The sequence below is a fragment of the Urocitellus parryii genome, chromosome 2, assembly GCF_045843805.1.
Source record: "Urocitellus parryii isolate mUroPar1 chromosome 2, mUroPar1.hap1, whole genome shotgun sequence".
In the NCBI taxonomy this organism is placed as follows: Eukaryota; Metazoa; Chordata; class Mammalia; order Rodentia; family Sciuridae; genus Urocitellus; species Urocitellus parryii.
The window spans coordinates 223,035,849-223,056,510 of record NC_135532.1 but is presented as its reverse complement, the minus strand read 5'-3'; the positions used below and the strand labels follow the sequence as shown (position 1 = coordinate 223,056,510).

The following is a 20,662-nucleotide window of genomic DNA, read 5'->3' as shown; positions in this document are numbered from 1 at the left end:
CCAACTCAGTTTAAATTATTGGCAAGTCACAGTTTTGGAAAATGTTCATCTGTTTTCTTTCTTTCTTTCTTTCTTTCTTTCTTTCTTTCTTTCTTTCTTTCTTTCTTTCTTTCTTTCTTTCTTTCTTTCTTTCTTTCTTTCTTTCTTTCTTTCTTCCTTCCTTCCTTCCTTCCTTCCCTCCCTCCCTCCCTCCCTCCCTCCCTCCCTCCCTCCCTCCCTCCCTTCCTTCCTTCCTTCCTTCCTTCCTTCCTTCCTTCCTTCCTTCCTTCTTTCCTTCTTTCTTTCTTTCTTTCATTCATTCTTTCTAACAATTCAGAATCTTTTATTCAACAATTCTTGGCTCAGAGAAGCAGTTCTGAACCCTCCTAGCCTCAACAAACTTCCTTTTTAATTTTTTTATTGGGTAAGGTATATAGAATATGAAATTTATTTACCATCTCCGCCTCATTGCTTGCTTTCTGTGTGTGTGTGGTTCTGGGGATTGACCCAAAGGGTGCTCTCCCACCGAGCTACACTGTAGCCCTTTTTGTTTTTTATTTTGAGATGAAGTGGCCCAGGCTGGCCTTGAGCTTGTGACCCTCCTGCCTCAGCCTCCTAGTCCTGGGGCATTGTGGCCCTTTATCCCAACAGTCTTTAGGATCTATTTCCTAAGAATAAGGATACTCTCTTTATGTCCTCTGTGCGGTCGGCAGCTTCTCGATTCACACTGACCTGATCTCTCGTCCACTGTCCCTGTGCCAGAGCTGTCAGTGGGCTTGTGGCCAGTCATCTCCACACCTGTTGTGGGGGTTGCCTCTGACCTATCCCAGAGCCGCCTCCTGGCTGGAACACCCCGCCGCCTGTCTCTGGTGACCCTGACACTTGACAGGATTTTGAAATGGGGCCCTTCCCAGCTCATGGGATCAGCTCATGGCCTGACAGACGTCAGCAGTGCTCCTCCTGGTCCTTCCCTAGGTTTGCTGGCCATGACCACCGTCCCTCTGGACCTGTTCAAGAAGCAGCCTTCTGGGCTGCAGAGTTTCACGCTGATCGGAGGGCCCACCCTCGGCAGCTCGGCGCTGGGCTCGGTCACTGCAGAGGTATGGTGGCCTTCTTGTCCACAGCCACATTGGGGCCTGACCTCCAGTTCTAGGGGCTTCCTGTTGCTGCCAGAGGCTCCCTCTGCCTCCAGTGCCTCACGAGGCTCACGCAGAAGACACGGTCTCACAGCATGCGTGTCTGGATTTGGATGGACCCGGCCCGCGGTGCTGGGGTTGTGTTGTCCAATATGTGAGATAATGTATCGGGACGGCCTCTTGGGGCCTAACCCTAAGGGCCTTTTAAAAAATCTTGGGTTCTCCGGCTTTTAATTCCACTGTTGTTTTGTGCAGGGTTAGCTGTGTTTGAGCTCAGCTGTCATGGTTCTCTGCTGGCTCTGGGGAAATCCAGGTCAACTGAAAAGATTAAGTGACACTGAGTAAAAAGAGTCTAGGTATTTCAGAGGAAGCAGTGTCCCTTTGCTAGTTAATCGGCCCTCATGCTAACAGTTGGCCTGCGGTGTCCACGGGTTCCTCATCTGCAGATTCCACCAATTGTGGATTGAAACCCCTGGGGAACCCCATCTACTGAGCATGCACAGGCCTTTTTTCTTGTCATTGTTCCCTGAACAACAGGTCTAGTAACTACTCACACTGCATTTCCACGGAAGGAGGGCTACAGGTCATCAAGGGACCACTCAAAGCACCTGGGAGTATAAGTAGGTTATACGCAGTACTGCACCATTTCATATAAGACTGAGTGGCTGAGGATTTTGGCATTCTGGGGGGTCCTGGAACCAAACCCCATGGGTGCTGTGGGGTACGTGTGCTACAAAACAAATAACCAGCCTTCTCTGCAGTTTTCTTACATAGAACCCGGTGAATTGAAATCCTGGCAAACCCCTCCCCCTGTTGCTGCTGCAAAGATAGAAAAGGACCGCACAGTGATGCCCTGTGGGACCGTGGTCACTACTGTCACTGCCGTGAAGACCAAGCCTCGCTACGATATGGGGAGGGCGTCCCCACTGAGCTCTGGTGAGACACTGGAGTACAGTCCCTCGCTGGCCTTGCGAAGGCAGAGGGCTCTGGGCTGCTGCCCTGGGCCTAGTAAGGTGACCTTGAGCCAGGAGGGGGGGCAGCTGGTAAGACCTGAGCTTGCTTTTGCATTGGACACTTACCTTTCTGTTCTATCAAAGAAATGCCTGGTAGGTGACACAAGGTTCAACCCTGTGGTCTGCTCCAAAGCCCAAGTCCACTGGGAATTATAAATAGTTGCCCTCCGAGGCCACTCCACCCAGGTTAACCAAGGACCGCATCACATTCACGCAGGGAGAGCACGCCATCTAGAAAGTTCCAAGCAGGTGGTCGGCATAGAATTTCTTAAGTTAAACGTCTTGCCTGAGAAGGCTTGGCGTGCCTTTCCTATTCAGATCTGGCTGGATTCTGGACCCGTCCCCACGACCACTACCTTGGAGACTCCTGCACAAGTGTGACGGATCATTACTTGTTTATCCGTGTCTCGACCCGAGGAAACAAAACCGTGATAATGCGTTATCACCCAGAACAGACCACTTGCTCCACTGGGGGATGTGCAGCACAAAGGGAAACTCTGCCTTCGTTAAAACATTTCTGAGATTTTACTGAAGTCTGAGCTCCCAGCACCACTTTGTCCTGGGTTTGGCTGAGGTCACTGCCAGGGCACCCTTTCCCTCCTTTCTGCACTTGGCCTGCCCTGGGTAACAGCCTCTCCCCCAGCAGAGTCTCCCGTGAAGACGCCCATTAAGGTGAAGGTCATCGAGAAGGACATCTCCATCCAGGCCATCTCGTGCCATGGCGCGCCCGTCAGCAAGACGTTCTCTTCTTCAGACACAGGTGAGCAGGCAGCGCTCCTCCCTCCTGGCTCTCGGGCTGCCCTCACAGGCCGCTCATCTGCCTAGAAGTCAAGATTCCTTTTCTGAGTTTTTTTTTTTCCCCTAATGATAAGTAGATCCTGAGAATGGGGAAATCACAGGAAGACCAGAGTCGCACCAAGTCCCTGCTAGGGTTGAGGGAACACTTCAACAGAATCAGTACAAAAACCCAAAGGAGGCCTTTCTGAACATAATTTTTCCTGCTCTTCAGTACATTGGTGACGTTGATGCTATTGGAGAAGCAGAACTGTGGGGACAGCCGCTCCCAGGGCTGGAGCGTGTCCCGCTGTCTGCCGAAGCCTGCTGGCTAGGAGTGGCTCCCAGCCCTCTGTGCACATCTCAGGTTTTGATGGTGGTTCTCGGGGAACGAGCGTCTTTGGAAAGATGTGTGTCTCTGGATCACAGCAACATCTGAATTTAGGGCTGGACTTTCTCCCTGGCCCTCCTGTGACCTCCCATCAGAGAAAGGACAGGTGGGCGCTTCTCTCGCTCACCCTCCTTTCTGTTTCCGGCCTTACTGAGATCAGAGGTGGGGCAAGGCCCGCCAGGAGCAGAAGGTCTCGCGCAACCACCCCAGTCTGGGACAGTTCTGTGTCCTGCAGTTGGCAACTGCCCTCCCCTGGCAGGCCCCCATGCCTCTATGGCTCCTGACCTGCTGGGCCACCTGCAGTGTCCAGGACATAGCCCAGGCCCCTCTCTTGGCCACCACTTCTGATGCCCTTCCTCAGGGCCCTGCCCCAGTGCGCTCCAGTCCTCATGCCATGGGGCCCTTCGTCTGGTTTAAAAGACCTGGGCAGATGTCCTCAGACTACCCCTGGCAGTGGGGCCACCCCAGGTCTCTGTCCACTGGGCAACCAGGGACAACTGTGGCTTTCTGGGCTGCACCTGCATGATGACCAGCTCCGAGGACTGCTCCCTCCAGCGCATAGGGCAGAGCTATCCTGGGGCAGCTGTGCTGCCTCCCTTTTCTTGGTGGCTTTTCCTTGGTGCAGATCCTTTCTCTTGACCCTTCTCTGTGAGCCAGAGGCTAAGGACAAAACTGGCCTCTACTCACAACACTGTGGCACCAAGTGTGTGGCAAAGCCAGGCAGTTCCCCTTCTCTGCAGACACCAGCAGCGTGCCCTGCAGTGTGACTCAGTTCTGACGCTGGCCTCGGGAGTTAGCTCAGACCCACAGGTTAAAGGCTCAGCCCCAAGACTATCGCCTCCCTGTGTCTGTGCCAGCCACAAGCCACAGTGCCCCAGGGACCCACACTCTGACGCTACCTATCGGGTCCCCCAGCCCGTGACCCTCCGTTACCAGTTTGGAGTCACGACTCACAGCACACAGGGAGATACGTCCCTAGATGTACCAGGCTGTGCTAAAGGGTGCAGATGCACAGCCAGGGAGCAGGTACCCAGGACCAGGGCAAGAAGGGTCCCGTGCTGGAGCTTCTGTCTGTGGAGCCCGGGATGTGCTCCCCCTGGCATTTAGTGGTGCTAGACCAGAAGCCCTCTGAGCCTGTCGTTCAGGGGTTTGTGGGGGCTCCACTCTACTGGCTTGGTGGAGTGCATGACTGGTCATTGATGTTGAACCAACTGGGGATCCCTGGTCCCTGCCTCTCCCCTGAGGCAAGGGGAGCCTCGTTAGCATAAACTGGATGCAGTTAAAAGAGGTTCATTATGAATGACCAAAGGCCCACTCCTTCCTGAGACACCCCAAGCTCTGGGCTGGGGACCCGGTACCACAGGGCCTGGGCCAGCAGTCCCCACCCACTCCCTTTGGAAACTGACCTCTCTGGCCCTCAGGCCATGGCTGAGGCTGCGGTAGGAAAAGCTCCTTTTAACATCTCCGCCATTCTTAACGTCTCCTCAGCAGAACAGTTAGGTTATAACCTTGTGCCTTGCGTCAGAGGCCGTCCTGGTCATCTCTCACCCAGCTATCCGTCATTTTCCCCGTTTGTCAAATGGAGGTTCGGAAAAAATCAAAAACAGAGTTGGCCTCATGGGGTCTGGGAGTGAGCAGATGAGGTCCGTGTACACGGCTCTTCCGAGAGCTCCTGTGGGGGGAGAGCACCGTGAAGCTGGTGGCCCTGCTGGTTAGCGTGGCCCTTCCTGAGCCCTGCCTTTCAAGGTTCAGTCTCCCCGGAGGGTAGAGGTGCTGGGTCTGCCTGCCACTTTCCTCACATTTCAACCCTACTGCTGAAGGTCATCCAAAGCCTCGGGGAGGGGCTGTTTTAGAGACATGGCTTGCAAAGCCTCCAGAGTTTATGCCCTGGCCCTGTATCAGAGATGTTTGCCAGTCATTTCCGTCACCCCTTGAAGTTCCCCGAAGCATTTGGTTTTGCTCATGATCTCGGCACTACCTTCCCTGCTGCAGAACTGCTGGTGTTGAATGGCTCCGATCCTGTGGCTGAGGTTGCCATCCGGCAGCTCAGCGAGTCTTCCAAGCTGAAACTCAAGTCACCCCGAAAGAAGAGCACTATCATCATTTCAGGGATCTCCAAGGTACCGTCAGGGCCAGGGGGGCGTGGGGGGTGTGTGTCCATCAGGGACCTCGGCTTCCGCCCTTGAAGGGTCAGTCCAGGCACAGGACAGTGTTGGGAAGTCCCCTTGGCAGGTGTGAGACTTCCCTGTCCCAGCAGGGAGCTGCGAGGCGGGGAGCTGGCACAGCTTGTGCTGTTCATTTCTGCCCAGCGATGCCTTGAGTGTTGAGGGGCTGGTGACACGTCCTCACTGGGAGGGAAGGCTGATGGATCACTCCCCTTGGTGCAGACCCCACCCTCGTCACCGTCCGGTTTCTGGAGAACTTGAACTTCTTCCACATTACACACTTCTAAAGCATTTTAATTTTCACAACATATATTGATTTATTTTGTTATCTGAGAGAAATTAAGACTTTTGTAAAAAAAATACCCCAATCCCTACTCTTTCCCAAATCCTGCCCTGGGGTGTCCGTGGGGAGCAAGAGGGGGCGGGACTGTCTCGCGGCAGCTTCGTGGCCCAAGCTACAGGGGGGCAGCTCCCCAGAGCTCAGGGCCTCAGGAGACCCTGACTCTGCTTTGACATTAACTGCTGGTGGGATGGTTGGAGAGTCTGATTTGCAGGAGGAGGAGGAAGTTTGAACGGGGCCCAGGGAGCGGGGTTGGACTCCCGAGGTAAAGGAGGGTGGGCTGGAGGGCAGAAGGTGAGTCACCACGTTTCCATTGTACCCAGAGTGTGAGTGACCTGGCCTCAGTCCCCAGGACACTGGCTCACAGGTGGCCCTGAGCATCACCCAGGCAGGTACCATTTCTTTTGGGTTCCTGGGTGCATTTCCAGTAGTAGCCAACAGGTGGCCCCCTCCAGAGCACCAGGCCCAATGGTGGTTCTTTTCAGACCTGGGTAAATGAATGAACAAAACCAAGGCAAGACCCGAGATCATCTGGCCTGTGCTTTCTCTACAGCTTTATTTTAGAATCACAAACTTACAAATCTTAAAATTTAATATCTGCAATCCACTGCGGTTATAATTTTTATTGATTCCCAAAGTGTCCCATTTGAGTCAGTAGGCACTTCTGCAAGCTAGTCCTTATGTTAGTAAAGTACACATGCCAGTTGTCACTGAGCAGCTCACCTGGGTAAGTGCCACCCAAGTGAGGACAGCATGGCAGCCTCCACGGACCCTGCAGCCCTCCCTGCCCAGTCATTTTCTCACTGAGCCACTGCTCGACCCCCACCCCAGAGGAGTTCAGAGACTACGTTTATTTTACATATAAATGCAGTTCTTATAAGGATACAAAGTGCCCTCCAATGAAGTTCTGCTTGTGAGTAACTTGAAAACACAGTAGGAACAAAGATTGAAAGACTAAATCTGAAACACCAAGCCCACTTCCTTTGTCCTCTTATATACTATCTCACCTCCAGGCTCTGGGCGCTGCGCCTGTCTGCGGGGAGGGACCCACTGCGTCCTGACTGCCCTCGGCTGTGAGTGCTAGGCCGCCCCTGGCTGCGGGCAGCCCTGCGCCTGGGTTGTGGAGGGGAGCAGCCCTGGCCTGACTCTTAGCAGCTCCGAGGCACAAGTGCCCTCTGAGGGGCCAGCCCGGCTGCTCCCATTATAAGACCCCAGAGAGAACATCAGCGCTCGTGCCAGGCCCCCTGACCTTCCACTGTCCCCTGACCTCTTGCCCTGCCCCGGCTGTGCATTCACCCTCGGCCTGATGGTGCATTTTCCCCACAGACCTCACTCTCTCAGGACCACGAGGCTGCCCTGATGCAGGACTATGCATCCTCCATGGACAACGCCCGCCAGGACGCCCCATCTGGCCCATGTCCCGCAGAGGCGGCCATGGCCTCTGCCCCACCAGTGGAAGATGAGCCAGCCCAGGACCCAAGTGCCCTAAAACCCCAGGAGAAGGAACTGGACTCCTGGGACTTGGAGAAGGAGCCCCTGGCGGCAGCGTGGGGAGGCCCAGCCCGGCTGGAGCCTGATGGGGACGAGCTGTCTGAGAGCTCCCTGAGCATCTCAGAGCCTGGCGCTGCCAAGAAGCCTAAAGGTACCTGCGCCCGAGCCCTGGGCCCCCTGCTTGGTGACTTCAGTCTCACGCTGGTGTCCACCCTACTTGGGTTCTTGCCATCAGCCTCCCTTCCTCTGTCCTCCGAGCTCCATCCCAGCCCGTCCCTCCCCTGGGCTAAATGCCCATGCCCACTGAGAGCCTGCGGGGCAGGCTGGGGACCTTAGGGTGAGTGGCTAGGCCAGCTCTGCATTTGGGGCAGTTTATGTTCATGCCTAGAGCTCCCCTTCCCCTCTGGGATGGATCCACCTGGGAGCAGGGTGGCCCCTGCTCTCGAAGTCACCAGGAGCCAAGTCCAAGGTGGGGCCAGAGACAGCAAAGCCTGGGGAGACCAGGTCTCTGGCCGTGGGATTGGCGCTCACCTCATCTGCCCCCAGACCCCCTCAAACTAAAACGAAACCCAGCCTCAGCCTCGTGCCTGAACCCGGCAGGGGCTACAGGAGGAAAGAAGCAATGTGACCCCTTTCTTAGAATAGCCATGGCTTTCTCTCAGCACTAAACTCTCGCTGTGGAGCCACACCTGCTTCTCAGGTGTGTAGAGTTTGGCCTGAGCCACGGCATCCCAGTCACCTGTGGGAACACTTGTGGGGCTCAGAGACCTCAAATGCACCCAGCCTCGGTGTCCTCCCTAGCGGGGACCGTGCCCACTGCGTGTGCCCCTCTCCTGCGCTCCTCCATTCAGGGGCAGGCTGAGCCTCTGGAGGAGCCGGGATAGGTGGGGCTGAGGGCAGCGTGTGGGTGCTGGGGCTCCAGCAGGCTTCTCAGTACTCCCAAGAAGGCCCACCGTGCACCCTGGAATTCTTGGTCATTCTAGGGGTCAGGAAACCTGGGGCTCTTCTGCTGCAGCCTGTCCCACCCTTTGTTCCCACTGCCACAGGCACCTGGTTCTCCTACTGGGGACTTTTGCCCTAGAGAACATGGGCAATGTCTGGAGGCAGATTGGGGATCACAGTAGGGAGTGGGGTTCTATTGGCATCTGGTGGGTAGAGGTGACAGGTGCTACTGAGCACTCTGCAGGGCACAGGGCAGTCCTCACTGAGCCCTCAGGGACGTCCCACTGTGCTGAGGGCGAGAGCCTTCGAGGGCCTGGGGACATCCCTCCTCCCCCGACTTTGACGGTCCACTTCCTCTTGCCGTCTTGGAACCCAGTTCGCCCCTCCCTGCGTCTTCCCAGATGGCTGATGTGCTCCTGCTGTCCATCCAGAGGCCAGTCCTCCTCCTCCGCCCCTTGCTCCCTGCCCTCTGGTTTCCCACAGTCCCCCGCGTCTCCACCCTCACTGTGCCCTGCCTTCCAGCCTCCCCTTCCCTGGCCAGGTGGATGATGCCTTCTGGGAATCTAGGTGTCAGGCAGGTTGGATGGGGGCTTGGGCTGCCTCCCACCCATGCTTCATCTGCCCCAGGCTCTGGGCATTTGGTTGGGGACCTGTCGAGGACACTTCAGCTAAGTAGCACACTTCACTCTGGGGGCACTGATGCATTGACCCCAGGTTTGTTTTTATTTTAAAGGAGGTATTTGGATGAATTGAAAAACAACATATTTTTTCCCATTCCAGTGTTTTCCAAGAGATTTGCGATAGCATCTCTGGGATGTTATTAGACTGTTGTGGTTGCCAGATCCTTCTCATTTTACACGGGAAAAAAATTCTGAAACATACAGGGGAATGATTCTGTGGAGTCTGTGGTTTACAGACCACTTGTATCCACTGGGTAGCTGGAGTCTGTGGGAGACTCCTGGGGATGCTGTCTTTGGAATTCTTCTGGAATGGAGCTGGTTGGGAACATTTGCACACTGCAGTGGTGCTTCCAAAACAGGAAACTGGCTCCCGGGACTTAGTTTATTTATAATCTAAGAAAGTATTGCCGGAGCATCCCGACAGTGTGAATGGGTGGAGACCACCAACCCGTGGAACCAGTCACAGGGATGTCTTTCGGGAGATCTTGGGGGGCGTGGGGGTGGAAACCTTGCCCGCTGTCCGCTCAGCGATGTGCAGCGGTCCTCTTCCTCGCGTTCTGATTTCGCTCTTGCGGCTTTTCTTTTCACCTCTCCGCTCTCTGCCTCCGTGCCCTTCCCCCTCACTTAAGAGGATCGCTCTGCCGACCAGAGTTAAGTGTCTGCACAGTAAGTCCTTTTTGTCTTCTATCTTTTAATTACATGTTGCCTTGCTCTGAGAAAAGCGCTGGGCCAGGGGAGGACCGCTGCGTCCTCTCCCGCCCGTCCTGCTTCCCCGACTTGCGCTCTGCCTGCAGGGACGCAGCCCCCAGTGAGCTGGGTGGACAGGGAGGGAGCCCAGGCTTCCCCTCCTGGGCGCTGGCTTCTGCCACCCGCCTGTCCACCCGCCTGTCCGCCCGCCTGTCCAGCGTGCGTTTGAGAGCTGTTCCCAGCCGCAGACCACAGTTACGCAGGTCTCTGTTTTGGCCACTTTTTCCTACCTGTAGGACTTTAAGATGATTCCTCCATGAGCTACTTATATCTGTTAGACTCCAAAGAGACAAATAGAAATGTTTTGGAAATATGTGAGACATTAGAGCTATAACTTAGAATAATTATTTTTGCTTCCTGTATGTGTATTTGTTTATACTTGAGCCTCCTTGTGATGTTTTTTCCTGAGAACCAGGGAAATACATTTTTTTTTCTGTCTCCTGTTTAAAAATCTCAATTATTTGCTTCAACTTTCAGATAACCTCCAAGTTGTACCTTTTTTGTTGTCATCTACATTTTGTTTTACTAATTGTTTTAATTGCACAAAGGCATGGCATGGTGTGTGATCTGGAGCATGCTCGGTGTGTGTGATGGAGCCAGGGCAGGTAGTGTTTCCATCTCCCTGAACAGCCTGGAGGATGTTGGATGAGCTCACGGCTGTACATATTTAGGGGATTTGTCGGGATGTGTCGTATATCTGGTCAAATCCGGGTGGTGGATGTCCCTACCTCACTGTGGCTAGTGTCGGGAGCCTTCAAGCTCCCAAATGTGCTGGTTCTTATGGAGGACAGCCAGATGTGTCCCTCTGCACCTGCCACAGCCTCCCCTGCTCCCTCCTGCTCTCCACCCTCTGGAAATCACCATCTGCTTCCCAGATTGCACCCTCAGTCCCTTGGAGGTTGTGGTTGGGGGTGAGGGCTCAGCCTTGCTCCCACGGCCTGGGGTACAGGTGAGGTAGCCTGAATGCAGCAGTCAGGTGTCCTGAAGTCACAGTGGCCACAGCTGCCCCTGCCCTGGAGCGAGGGTGGTGTGGTGGGAACTTCCCTGTCCAGAAAGGGTAGCAGATTGTGTGGCTCAGAGTAAGTGGGGCCTACCAAACCAGGAGCTGTAGTATCAGTTTCCCAGAGAAACAAACCAATAGGTTCTATAGTTTAAGGAACTGCCTCACACAATGGTGGGTCCTGCAAATCTGAAATATGCAGGGCAGGTGGCAGGCTGGCGGTGGGACTCCAGTGTTGAGACAGAATTTCTTCTCTAGATAAACCTTCTGTGTTCCCACTTAAATTCTTCAGCTGATTGGCTGAGGCCCACCCACATTATCCAGGGTAATTTCCTCAATGTCAGGAGTGTTAGCTTCATAAAATACCTCCTGAGTAACACCGAGACTTGTGTTCGGTTGAATCACTGGGCACTGTGGCCAAATTGACACAGAACACTGGCCATCATGGTCATTAGTCGAGAAGCAACAGGCAGGCTCCAGGTAGCGTTACTTCCCAGCAGCCAGGCAAGGGCACTCATCCCTCTGGGTCACCCTCACATTCACCGATGGAGTGGCCGAGTCCCTATCACCCAGCAAGCCTGTGGCCATAGTTCTTCCAACGTCCTTTGCCCCAAGGGTAATTGTGCATAGTAGCAGGTTTAAACAGACTTTGGCCATTGTTCAGAACGAGGACCGAATGTCCTCTCTCCACGCTGGGTGCCCCTTGAGGACTGTCTTCTCTGCTAGAAGCCCGTATTGTCCCCACAGAATCCGAGGGGTCAGGTTAGGGGAGCGCGTGTGAGTCCCACAGTCCTCTGCAGAGAGGGTGCCCGAGGGCACATGTGACGCTGCACAGGGACATGACAGAAGGCAGAGCTGCTGCACAGGCCCCACCAGAGGCCCCTCCACACGGTGTGCAGTGCCCACCACTAACACCCATCAGTAGAAACTCCAGCCAGCAGCACGCGTAAGACAAGGACCCTGTGATCCAGTCTGACGTGCAGGTTGGTCCTGCACTGCATTCAGGGTCCAAGGCACGGTGGACCAGAGGCTCGGCTGTCAGCCATGAAGGGCACCCAGCATGGAGACAGGGCATTCGGCCCTCATTCTGAACCTCCTACTATGCACAATTACCCTTGGGCAATGCAGCTGCCCTCAGCAGGTGGCTGCCCACCGGGAGGGGAGCACAGCCCCTTCCCAGTGTGTCTGTCCCCAGGTTCTGGCTTCCCTTGAACCCCTGGGGACCAGCGCTTGTCCCTTTGGAGCCAGGCACCTATGCCCTACAGATGGGCCACTGTGCCTTCTGTCCCCAGAGCCCTGTGTCTGCACAGCCCAGGGACAGAGGATGTGACACAGCAGAAGAGTAGCCAAAGGGAAGCGAAGGCCTTGCCTGAGCTGCCCTCTCTGGCTGATGCTGGCTGATGGCCACGTCCCAGGGCTGAGACTGCTGCCCTGTGGCCACCACTCTGCTGCCCCTCTTCTACTTGGCCACCAGGGTTCCAGGGCCCAGCAGGAGGCTGTGCAGGGTGTCTGGACTCCGTCTCAGGCCAGATGCTCCCCAGCCTCTCTGGCTGTGTTAGTTTTCTAGGCCAGGACAGAGTGTCACGCACTCGGTGGTTCAGACAACAGGGGTCCCTGTCTCTCCGTCTGGAGGCCAGAAGTCCCAGAGTGAAGCATCAGCAGGGCTGGCTCCCCCTGAGGCCCAGGGGAGAGCCTAGGCCGGCCTCTCCTGGCGACTGGGGTTTGCCGACACTCTTGGGCCTTCCTTGGCTTGTGGAAACATGACCAGCCTCTGTGTCCCCCGCATCTTCACGCGTCTTCCCTCTGTGTCCATCTTTGTGTCCAGGCTTCTCTGTTTTGAGGATGCCAGGCATATTGGATCAGTTCCACCTGATGACCTGACTTTAACTTGATTGCTTCTGTAAAGGGCTCCGTTTCCGAGGTCCTTGGGGTCAGAGTTCCATGTGGACTTTGGAAGGAGACAGTTAAGGCCCTGCACACACCTCAGGCCCTGGCTCTAGCCTGCAGGCCAAATTTCAGTGCAGGGACAGTTAGGCAGTGGGCTTTAGGACTGGCCCTCTCAGGACACACCCTCCCACAGGACACAGGTTGACACAGGATACAGACTGGTTTGTTCCCTTCCCCAGAATTCCATTGCCCCCCCACACACCGCTCAGACTCCCCTGCCCTGTCTCTATTCCAAGTGTGGGGTCCCATGCATTCGTGCTTTGCTTCGGGGACTTCCAGGTTAACCCAGAAACAGCCCCTGTAGGACAGAAGGACCCCCAGCCTGAGGTAACCTCAGGATGCAAGCCCCCTGTAGCTGGGGTCCCCTGCCTAGGAGCCCACCGCGCCCAGCACATGCCGTTTGGTACCCAGACACACCCAGAGCTGGGTCCCGCTGGAGGAGGTCACCGGCCGTCCTGATGCCCTCGAGGGTCTTTCATGACCCGTGGCATTTTCTGGGGATGTGTGTCGCACAGATCTGCTGCCATTTACACATCCTGCTGCCCTCCCGGAGCTTCAGGGTCAGGAGCGGGCAGCGGGGAGGTCCTACCTGATTCTTGTGTTCTTGCTTGAGAGCATTTCAGGCTAGTCACAGTCTTAGTAAAAAAGAATAGCAAAGTTTAGTGAAGGGATCAGAAAAGGGGACAAGGGGACACTCTCAAGGGACAGAGTGGATCTCTCAGAGAGGATGGCGTGCCCCTCCTGCCCTCCAGTTTTGTTTTGGGTCCTGGGAAGTTTCCAGAGAGTCCGTCCCGCCCAGGTCCACCTCTTTAATAGCAGGATGACATCAGACTTCCAAGTTCCCACTGCACAAGGTAAAGGGCCAGGGCAGCTCAGAGTCACTGGGTCCATGCTGACCACTTCTAATTGGAACCTGTTCTTACGGAGTTTATGGCTGGAGTCTTGATCTCCCCGAGTTCTGGAATCGGGTCTGTGTCAGGGTCACAGCAACCTGCCTTCCGCCCAGGGTAACCTGTGCCCTTCTTATGGGCAGTGGGGCCTGCATTTCTCCTGCGGATGACAGGTGGTTTGCTGAGGAATGCAGCAGAGCCTTTGACTTCAGCCTGGCAGGGCTGCAGGTAAATTGCTTTTTAAAAGAAAGCATTTGGGGATCAGCAGGGTGGGCCCGTTGGCAGAACTGTTCCCCATGTTCCCACCACTCACATCTGTTCCCTGACACCTTCCTATTCTATCCAGCACTCCTAAAACCCATGGGCTCCCAACTTCAGACACCTGTAAAAATATGCCACAGTGGTTCTTCAGAACAGTCGTATTCACAGAGCAGTGTTCTTAGGACGGTGTCTTCTGGCAGCTTTGACCAGGTTACATTCAGCCCACTCCTGGGGCACTCCAGCTTCTTTTCCAGGACAGGGAAGCTCAGCCCCAAAGCCAGCCCCAGAGTGGCTCCTTAGTCACTGCTAGTTGACACCAAGGTCTCCCTGGCCTCAGTGGCCCTCATGTGGGCCTGGGTCACACCAAGGTCTCCCTGGCCTCAGTGGCCCTCATGTGGGCCTGGGTCCCTTCATAGGAGTGGACAGCCTGATCCTCTCCTTCCAGTAACCTGGTGGCTACTGGCACACATCACAGTGACTGTGTCTGTGAGACTCCCAACTGAAGCTGAGTCTCCTCACCTCGGGATCAGGTTGGTCATCTTCTAGTCACTGACACCTCTGCAAGTGGTGATGGATTTCTCAGGCTGCCTTGAAATGCAGGACTTGCTGGGCCCTGCCTGCTAGGGGCCCAAGCGCATTATGGAAAGCAGCTGAGCCGCTGTCTGCACCTGACCTCAGGGAACCATTGCTGTTGAGGTGGCTACGGAGGCTACCATGGTATCTCCCACCTGAGACCCTGGGCAGGAAGTCAAGCCATACAAACTGAACCTTGCGCATGCTGGGCAAGTGTTCTACCACCGAGCTACACCCCCACCCCCAAACTGAGGTTCTGTAGATTAAAAAGATCAACTAACAGTTTTCATATGGCTTAGTCATATAAGCTGCGTGTACAAAAATATATATATATACACACACACAAGTTTTATATTATAATCATACATGTTAAAACATATAAATGTATATATTATTTGTATATAGTTGTATATACACAGTTGGATCAGGAACTACATAAAAATTAGTAAAAAAAAAAAAAAAAAAAAAAATCCCCAAAAGAACAAATATTTGAGTTTCCTGAGAAAGTAAGTACCACTGTTCTCAGGGTCCCTAATCTGGTCTTTTGTGGGTGACCATCCTTCCTGGGGTACACAGCACTGTGCTGCTCTTTACCCCTTCCTGGTGCTGGGGAGGGGCAGAGGGCCCTTGTGGCCAGGTGACAAGAACCTGCTGCCTTTGGCTTGGCTGTGGACGCTCCCCAGTGGTCCAGACGCATGGCCTCCGCTGTCAGGTCCTCTTTTCCCTCCATCGTTTTTGGTTTTTTAGTTGGACCTTTATTTATATGTAGTGCTGAGAGTCTAACTGGTGCCTCCCACGTGCCAGGCAAGCGCTGCTGCCCCGAGCCCAGCCCCTTTTCCTTCCCTCTGAAAGCGGCTGTGTGAGGACCAGGTCCGGGCCTCCCAGCCAGCAGCAGGGGCTCTGTGGACCCGGTGGGCCCTTCCTCAGAGGCGCCCAGCGTCTTCTCTCTCACTTTCAACTGGTCCTTGGGGTCTGCCGCAGCCCCTGATGGCCCTGTGCTTGCCTCTTACAGGAGGAGTTTTAAGGAGGGGTGCCAAGCTGTTTTTCCGCCGACGGCACCCACAGAAAGACCCCAGCATGAGCCAGTCACACAATGACCTCGTGTTCCTGCAGCAGCACGAGGGTGCCCGGAAGAAGGGGGCGACCCTCACTCGGCTGCTCAACAGGAAGCTGCTGTCCAAGCACCGGGGCAAGAGCGCCTTGAATGGGGCCCCCGTGGAGCCCTGCACGTAGGCCGCCTGCCTCTTTCCCTGCACCCCCGACGGTGCCCTCACCAGGACGGAGCAGGAGTGCCGGCCGCTGCCACATGCCCACTCCTCCAGCTTGGCTTTTCCGGCAATTCGGTCTTTTGAAGGGGAAGAACCATCTGTGTCTCCAGCCAGAGGCTTCCCCCAAAGAGAACTGACAAAGCCCAGTTTGCCACCAGAATCCTGGTGGGACCTGCAGCCCCCACCTAAGCATCGAGGTCACAGTTAGGAGACGAGCTCATTGCAAGAGAAACACCATGCTCAGGGGGTCCTGGGAGGGACCGCTGGGGATTTGATCTGACCCACGCAGCCCTCTAGCAGGGCGTGTTTGGGGCCCATGCCTGGGCCATGTCATGGGGAGGTGTGCCCTCTGGGTTGTCACTGTGAACAGAATGGATGGGTCACCTCTCCTAATTTGCTGCTTAGATAAAAGAGTACACCTGGCCCGGAGGGCAGGGCGGTGGAACATGGGCAGAATTTTTGCTGAAGAAATTATGATAGGAATTGATGAACTGCTTTGACAAATATAGGGAGGCCTTTGCCTTTGCTGTTAGCCATAGAACTTGAAACCTTATGCAAACACTAAGTATGTCCTATGCATATTATACTGAACCTTTCCCCACGGCCACTCCGAGTCTACTTGCCAGCGGAAATAATGGAAGTGCTGACGTGGTTCTCCCATCTTCCTCTGCCACGTCAGAAGCTCCGGATGCCGGGGAGCAGTCCACGTGCAGATTTCCTCACCGTCCGGTGCACTTACTAGACCAGGGCGAGGCGAGCCTGACCCAGGAAGTTGGGAGCAATAAGTGACACCTCATAGAACATGGTAACCCCCACACGTGCGCGGGTGCACGTGGACACGGTTTTTGCCAAATATTGCCTACAGCCAAAACCAAGTACTTGCAGGGCACTAGAAGAAATTATTTTGTATCTCAGGTGTCCGTCTTAGGAATGGGAATTGAATAACAAACAGCCAAACCTGGAGATTGATTTCATGGGCTCTTCAGATTTCTGCTGTGAATGGTGCTCCTGGCCACATTTTGGGGTGTCCTTGTTTTGGTTCCAGTGGGAAGAATGATAAGCTTGGCACCTACTTTTAAAACCCCTGTGTACCTAGCAAACAGCTCCCCTCATCAGTACGCCTGTGACTTGGGTCATTCACAGACGATGCTCCAACTCTTGAATGTGTAATGCCAGCGGACGTGCTTGTTAAAGAGTGATTGTCCCTGAGGTGGCACGTTTTGACCCTTTAATGAGACTGCTGTTCTTCCAGTAAGATGGAGAAGGCTGGTGTACCCTGACCTCCAGCAGATGGGCAAGTGGATGTGCGCCTTCCCACGGCCCGTTAACCCTTCACAGTGTGTTTCAGGGGAATAGAGCCATCCAGGAGCAAGGTCCCTGGTGAGAGTCAAAACTGAAGGACTTTTTTTCTTTCCTGTTTTTGAGGGAGAGATTCAAAAACTACACTGGGAATTTCACTTTCAAATGCACAAGTGACTTTAAAATGACTTTTTAACCATGCTTTTTAAAAAAGATTGCATTTGAAGGTTAACCATTGTAAAGTTCCAAAGTATATAGCAAGTTAGTCCCCAAAGTTAGTAATTGCCACTAGCTTTGGGGGATGGGAGGGGCCACCTCAATGGTTTGTTTTAGTTGAAGTATTACTGTCCTTTGTCTTGCAATGGGCAGGACCTGTGACATCAGAGAATCCAATCTAAGAGGGTGTTATGTGTCCGAATCCCAGAATCCCATCAGAAATATTTGTATAGGTTGGGCATCCCTTACCTGAAATTCTTACGCCAAAATTGTTGCAGAGTGCTTTTGGATTTTGAACGTGTGAACAGACTTTACCAATCAAATATCCCTAATCTAGAAATCCAAAATCTGAAATGCCTGGAAATTCAAAGCTCTTTGAGCTCCTCGATGCTTTAAAAGTTCCAGATTTGGGATTTTGGGGTTAGAGATGCTCAACCTATACAATATTAAAAAAAAATTTTTTTTTGGTCTGTTTGAAATTCAGGTAGGCTCAATTAAAAAAAAAAATAGAAGAAATGCTTTCACCATCTCATTCCCAGGTCCCCCCATGAACGTTCTGTTGCTGTTCAACACCCAGGTCTGGGGCTCACTCCTGGGGGTGCACCCTCGCCATCTCTGAGTGGCCTTTCTGAGTCATAGAGGAAACTGCTTCTGGGGTGCAGGGGGCATCCTGAGGAACAGGGTGCAATACTGTGAAATTCCCTCCCACGCTGTTTATCTAGGTCTGCCTTTTGTTTTTGTTTTTTTTAACAATGTGAGGTATTTATGTTAAAGTGAATGTCTTAAAGGTGATTAAGATCCTACACTGAATGCTGACCACACTTACGTGTCAATCTCCTTTATTCCCAGTTGAGGATTTATTTTTTTTGTCTTGATGGAATTTCTGCAGAGTGGCATTTTATAAGTACCACATGCTAACCGATGGTGCCACCCAGACTCCCAGAGTGGCATTTTAAAGGTGATTCCTCATGAACACTCATGCCAATGTGGGTCTGCCTGTCTTGAGCAGGTGCTCCTTCCTCTGCTTGAGGATGAGCCTTCGTCTATTGTGGAGGAATGCAGTGCACCTGTGTGTGTGTGTGTGTGTGTGTGTGTGTGTGTGTGTGTGTGTGAAAGTAGCAATAACAAAGTAGGGGTCTCTTTGTTCCAGCTGAAACCTGCTGTGACAAAGAGGATTAGACAGAGCACTTTATCAATCTAGTTTCAAATTTAAGTTCACAACCAGCCCTCGGTCCTCGCCATGGGTACTTGGCCAGGTGCTGCCAGCCAATGACAAATTAGGTGCCCGTCTGGACTTTTGCTTTGGTCTTACTGGCCACATCTACAGAGAGTTGCAATTTTTCTTGAGCAGAAAGGGAAAGATGAATTACATTGCTGTCACCCAAAGTGGGTATTTTCTGGGTAATAAACTTAAGGTTCTTGGCCTTGAACCCACAGACTACAAGTTGATGGACATTGGAAGTCAAACATGTGTCTCTTTGAGACAGAAACGGGCCTGGGTACTGAGCCTCACATCAGCCCCTCTCTCCACGGCCCCCAACTGGCCCAAAGTGATTACCAAAGCAACGCCTCACCCTGCACTACAAGCTCAGGTTATCTTTGGCTCACAGTCCCCTGCACTCCTGTCCCCCGTGCTGGAGGCACTGGACACTCGTCCACCCCCCGGCTCACCTGGGTCAGCGATGCTGCATCACCCCTTGGCTGGCAGCATGGTCTTCTCCACGCCACATCCAGCTGCATTTTAAAAAGAGAAGAAAGTTCTCCCAGGTGGAAAGGTCTGGCGTGGTTCTGAGCGCGGTGGCCGATGCCATGGCGATGGCTGTATTCCTTGGAAGCACTTTAAAAACAGGTGCCAGTCTCGTGAGCCCGTGCCCTTGGCTCCGGGCAGTTTCCTCTGAAGATCGTGTGGCTAGGACATGAATGACCTTTGAAAGAAATAAACGTGCACATGCAACACCATATGCTCAGCTATCTGTGTTTTGTGGAGCCCTGTGCTGTCTCAAGAGTCCGTGACCACCTCCAAGGGTCTCTCAATTGCGGCCTTTCTCGGTTCCTGCCTGTGACTAACCACCAGGCCAGCTGACCCAAGAGGAGGTAGCCACTGCCCTGTGTCTTCATCCTTAATTCTTGGCAAAGGACTTTCCTCTTTCTGATAGGATTTTGAAGCCAATGAGCATTTGTCTAGGCTTTGGGCTAAAATAACTTACCACAGAAAGCATTTCCAGTGCCCTTTTGGGCCATGGTACACCGTGGGCTCCGCAGGCCAGGGGCCCTGGTGGAGCCTGGCACGTCGGGGCAGGGAAGCCCTGGGCTGGGGTGCAGCTTTGGGAGCAAAGCAGGAGGATCAAGGCATCTCGAGGGCATGCCTCAGGCTGTTGTCCTCTGCGGTGGCTGCCACAGGCCCTGTGTTGACCTGGAAAGATCCAAGGCCCATGGCCACCTGGAGCTGAAGGCAGGACATGTCCGTCCGTCCTTGGACTCCTGCTGGCAATAGGTAGGTGCAGGGGGCAGGTGCCTTCTCAGCCACGGGTGCCAGGGTGTCTGCTGGCGTGGGGCTGGTGACGATTCTGTGGTGGGGCAATGGGGCCTGGCATGGTCGGAGACATGTCCTGCGCCACCCTGCAGGCCCCCAGCCCTCTACAGCCATCGTTCTACCATCTCCCCCAGTCTGTCCCCTCTGCAGGCCTAAACACCCCAGCATCTGCAGAGCAGGAGCCCTGAGGAGAGCGTGGAGTCCCCTCGGGGAAGTCTGGAAACCCTTTGGGAGAGTGCATGAGGCCCTGGCCCCCACCGCCCTTCCTCTCAGCTGTCCCTTCCCGCCTGCTTGTCTGCTAGGCATGTGTGGTTGGCTGCGGTCACTTGCTCTTCAGGTGTGGATTGGTCACTCAGGATCAAAGATTGAGGCTCGGCTTCCCATTGGAAAACTCGTTCCCAGGGGAAGAAGGCCTGGCCTCAGAGGATCCCGAGCGCCCAGCTGCCTCCAGACTGCAGCTTACTGCTCATGACAGCTGGCGCCCTCAGCCTGGGTTGGGACTTGGTGAGTTCCAGGGTCTGAGCGTTGTCTGCCCCGTGGGCCAGCTTTGTGCCCACTGTCCAGGAGGCTGCACGGAGCTGCCAGAAGCCAGATGTCCTAATATGTCTGCTTTCCAACCTCACCTGCTGGTCACTGCCAGGTGAACGCCTTCTGCCAGTCCATCTACACTGCCCAGAGCAATCCGTCGCAGCCACCCTGGGGCATTCCAGAATACACGCCCATGTCCCCAGCAGTCACCCTTCACTGTTCTAGTCTGACCAGGGTCAAGCTCTGCCTTCTCATGAAGTGTGTCAGCCACCAAGGATCCCCAGGGCACTGGCCTGCTGTGCTCAGTCCCCTCTCCTTGGGCTTCGTGCCATGCCGGCTCATCTTTTCCATTTGCTCACTAGTAAGAATGGCAGTTCCTGTGTCCCCTGGGCTTAGCATAGCCAGTGCCCCCTTGTGGAGACGGATGTCCACTGAGCTCCCAGACTCAGAAGCTTGGCATCCCCCCATCCTTCCCTGCTCACCAGCACC

The 20,662-nt window shown here is 54.2% G+C and overlaps 1 protein-coding gene across 1 annotated transcript in view; it reads left to right on the top strand.

Annotated features, from left to right (window-relative positions):
- Positions 1-19,063, top strand: part of C2cd2 (C2 calcium dependent domain containing 2) — a 50,993-nt gene extending 31,930 nt beyond the window's left edge. The window contains exons 9-14 of the mRNA XM_026379426.2: positions 955-1,079; positions 1,877-2,051; positions 2,775-2,888; positions 5,286-5,413; positions 7,125-7,440; positions 15,342-19,063. Of these exons, the coding sequence (XP_026235211.2) occupies positions 955-1,079; positions 1,877-2,051; positions 2,775-2,888; positions 5,286-5,413; positions 7,125-7,440; positions 15,342-15,562 (1,079 nt within the window). The 3' untranslated portion in view covers positions 15,563-19,063. The remainder of the gene's footprint in view (positions 1-954; positions 1,080-1,876; positions 2,052-2,774; positions 2,889-5,285; positions 5,414-7,124; positions 7,441-15,341) is intronic.
- The last annotated feature ends 1,599 nt before the right edge of the window (positions 19,064-20,662 follow it).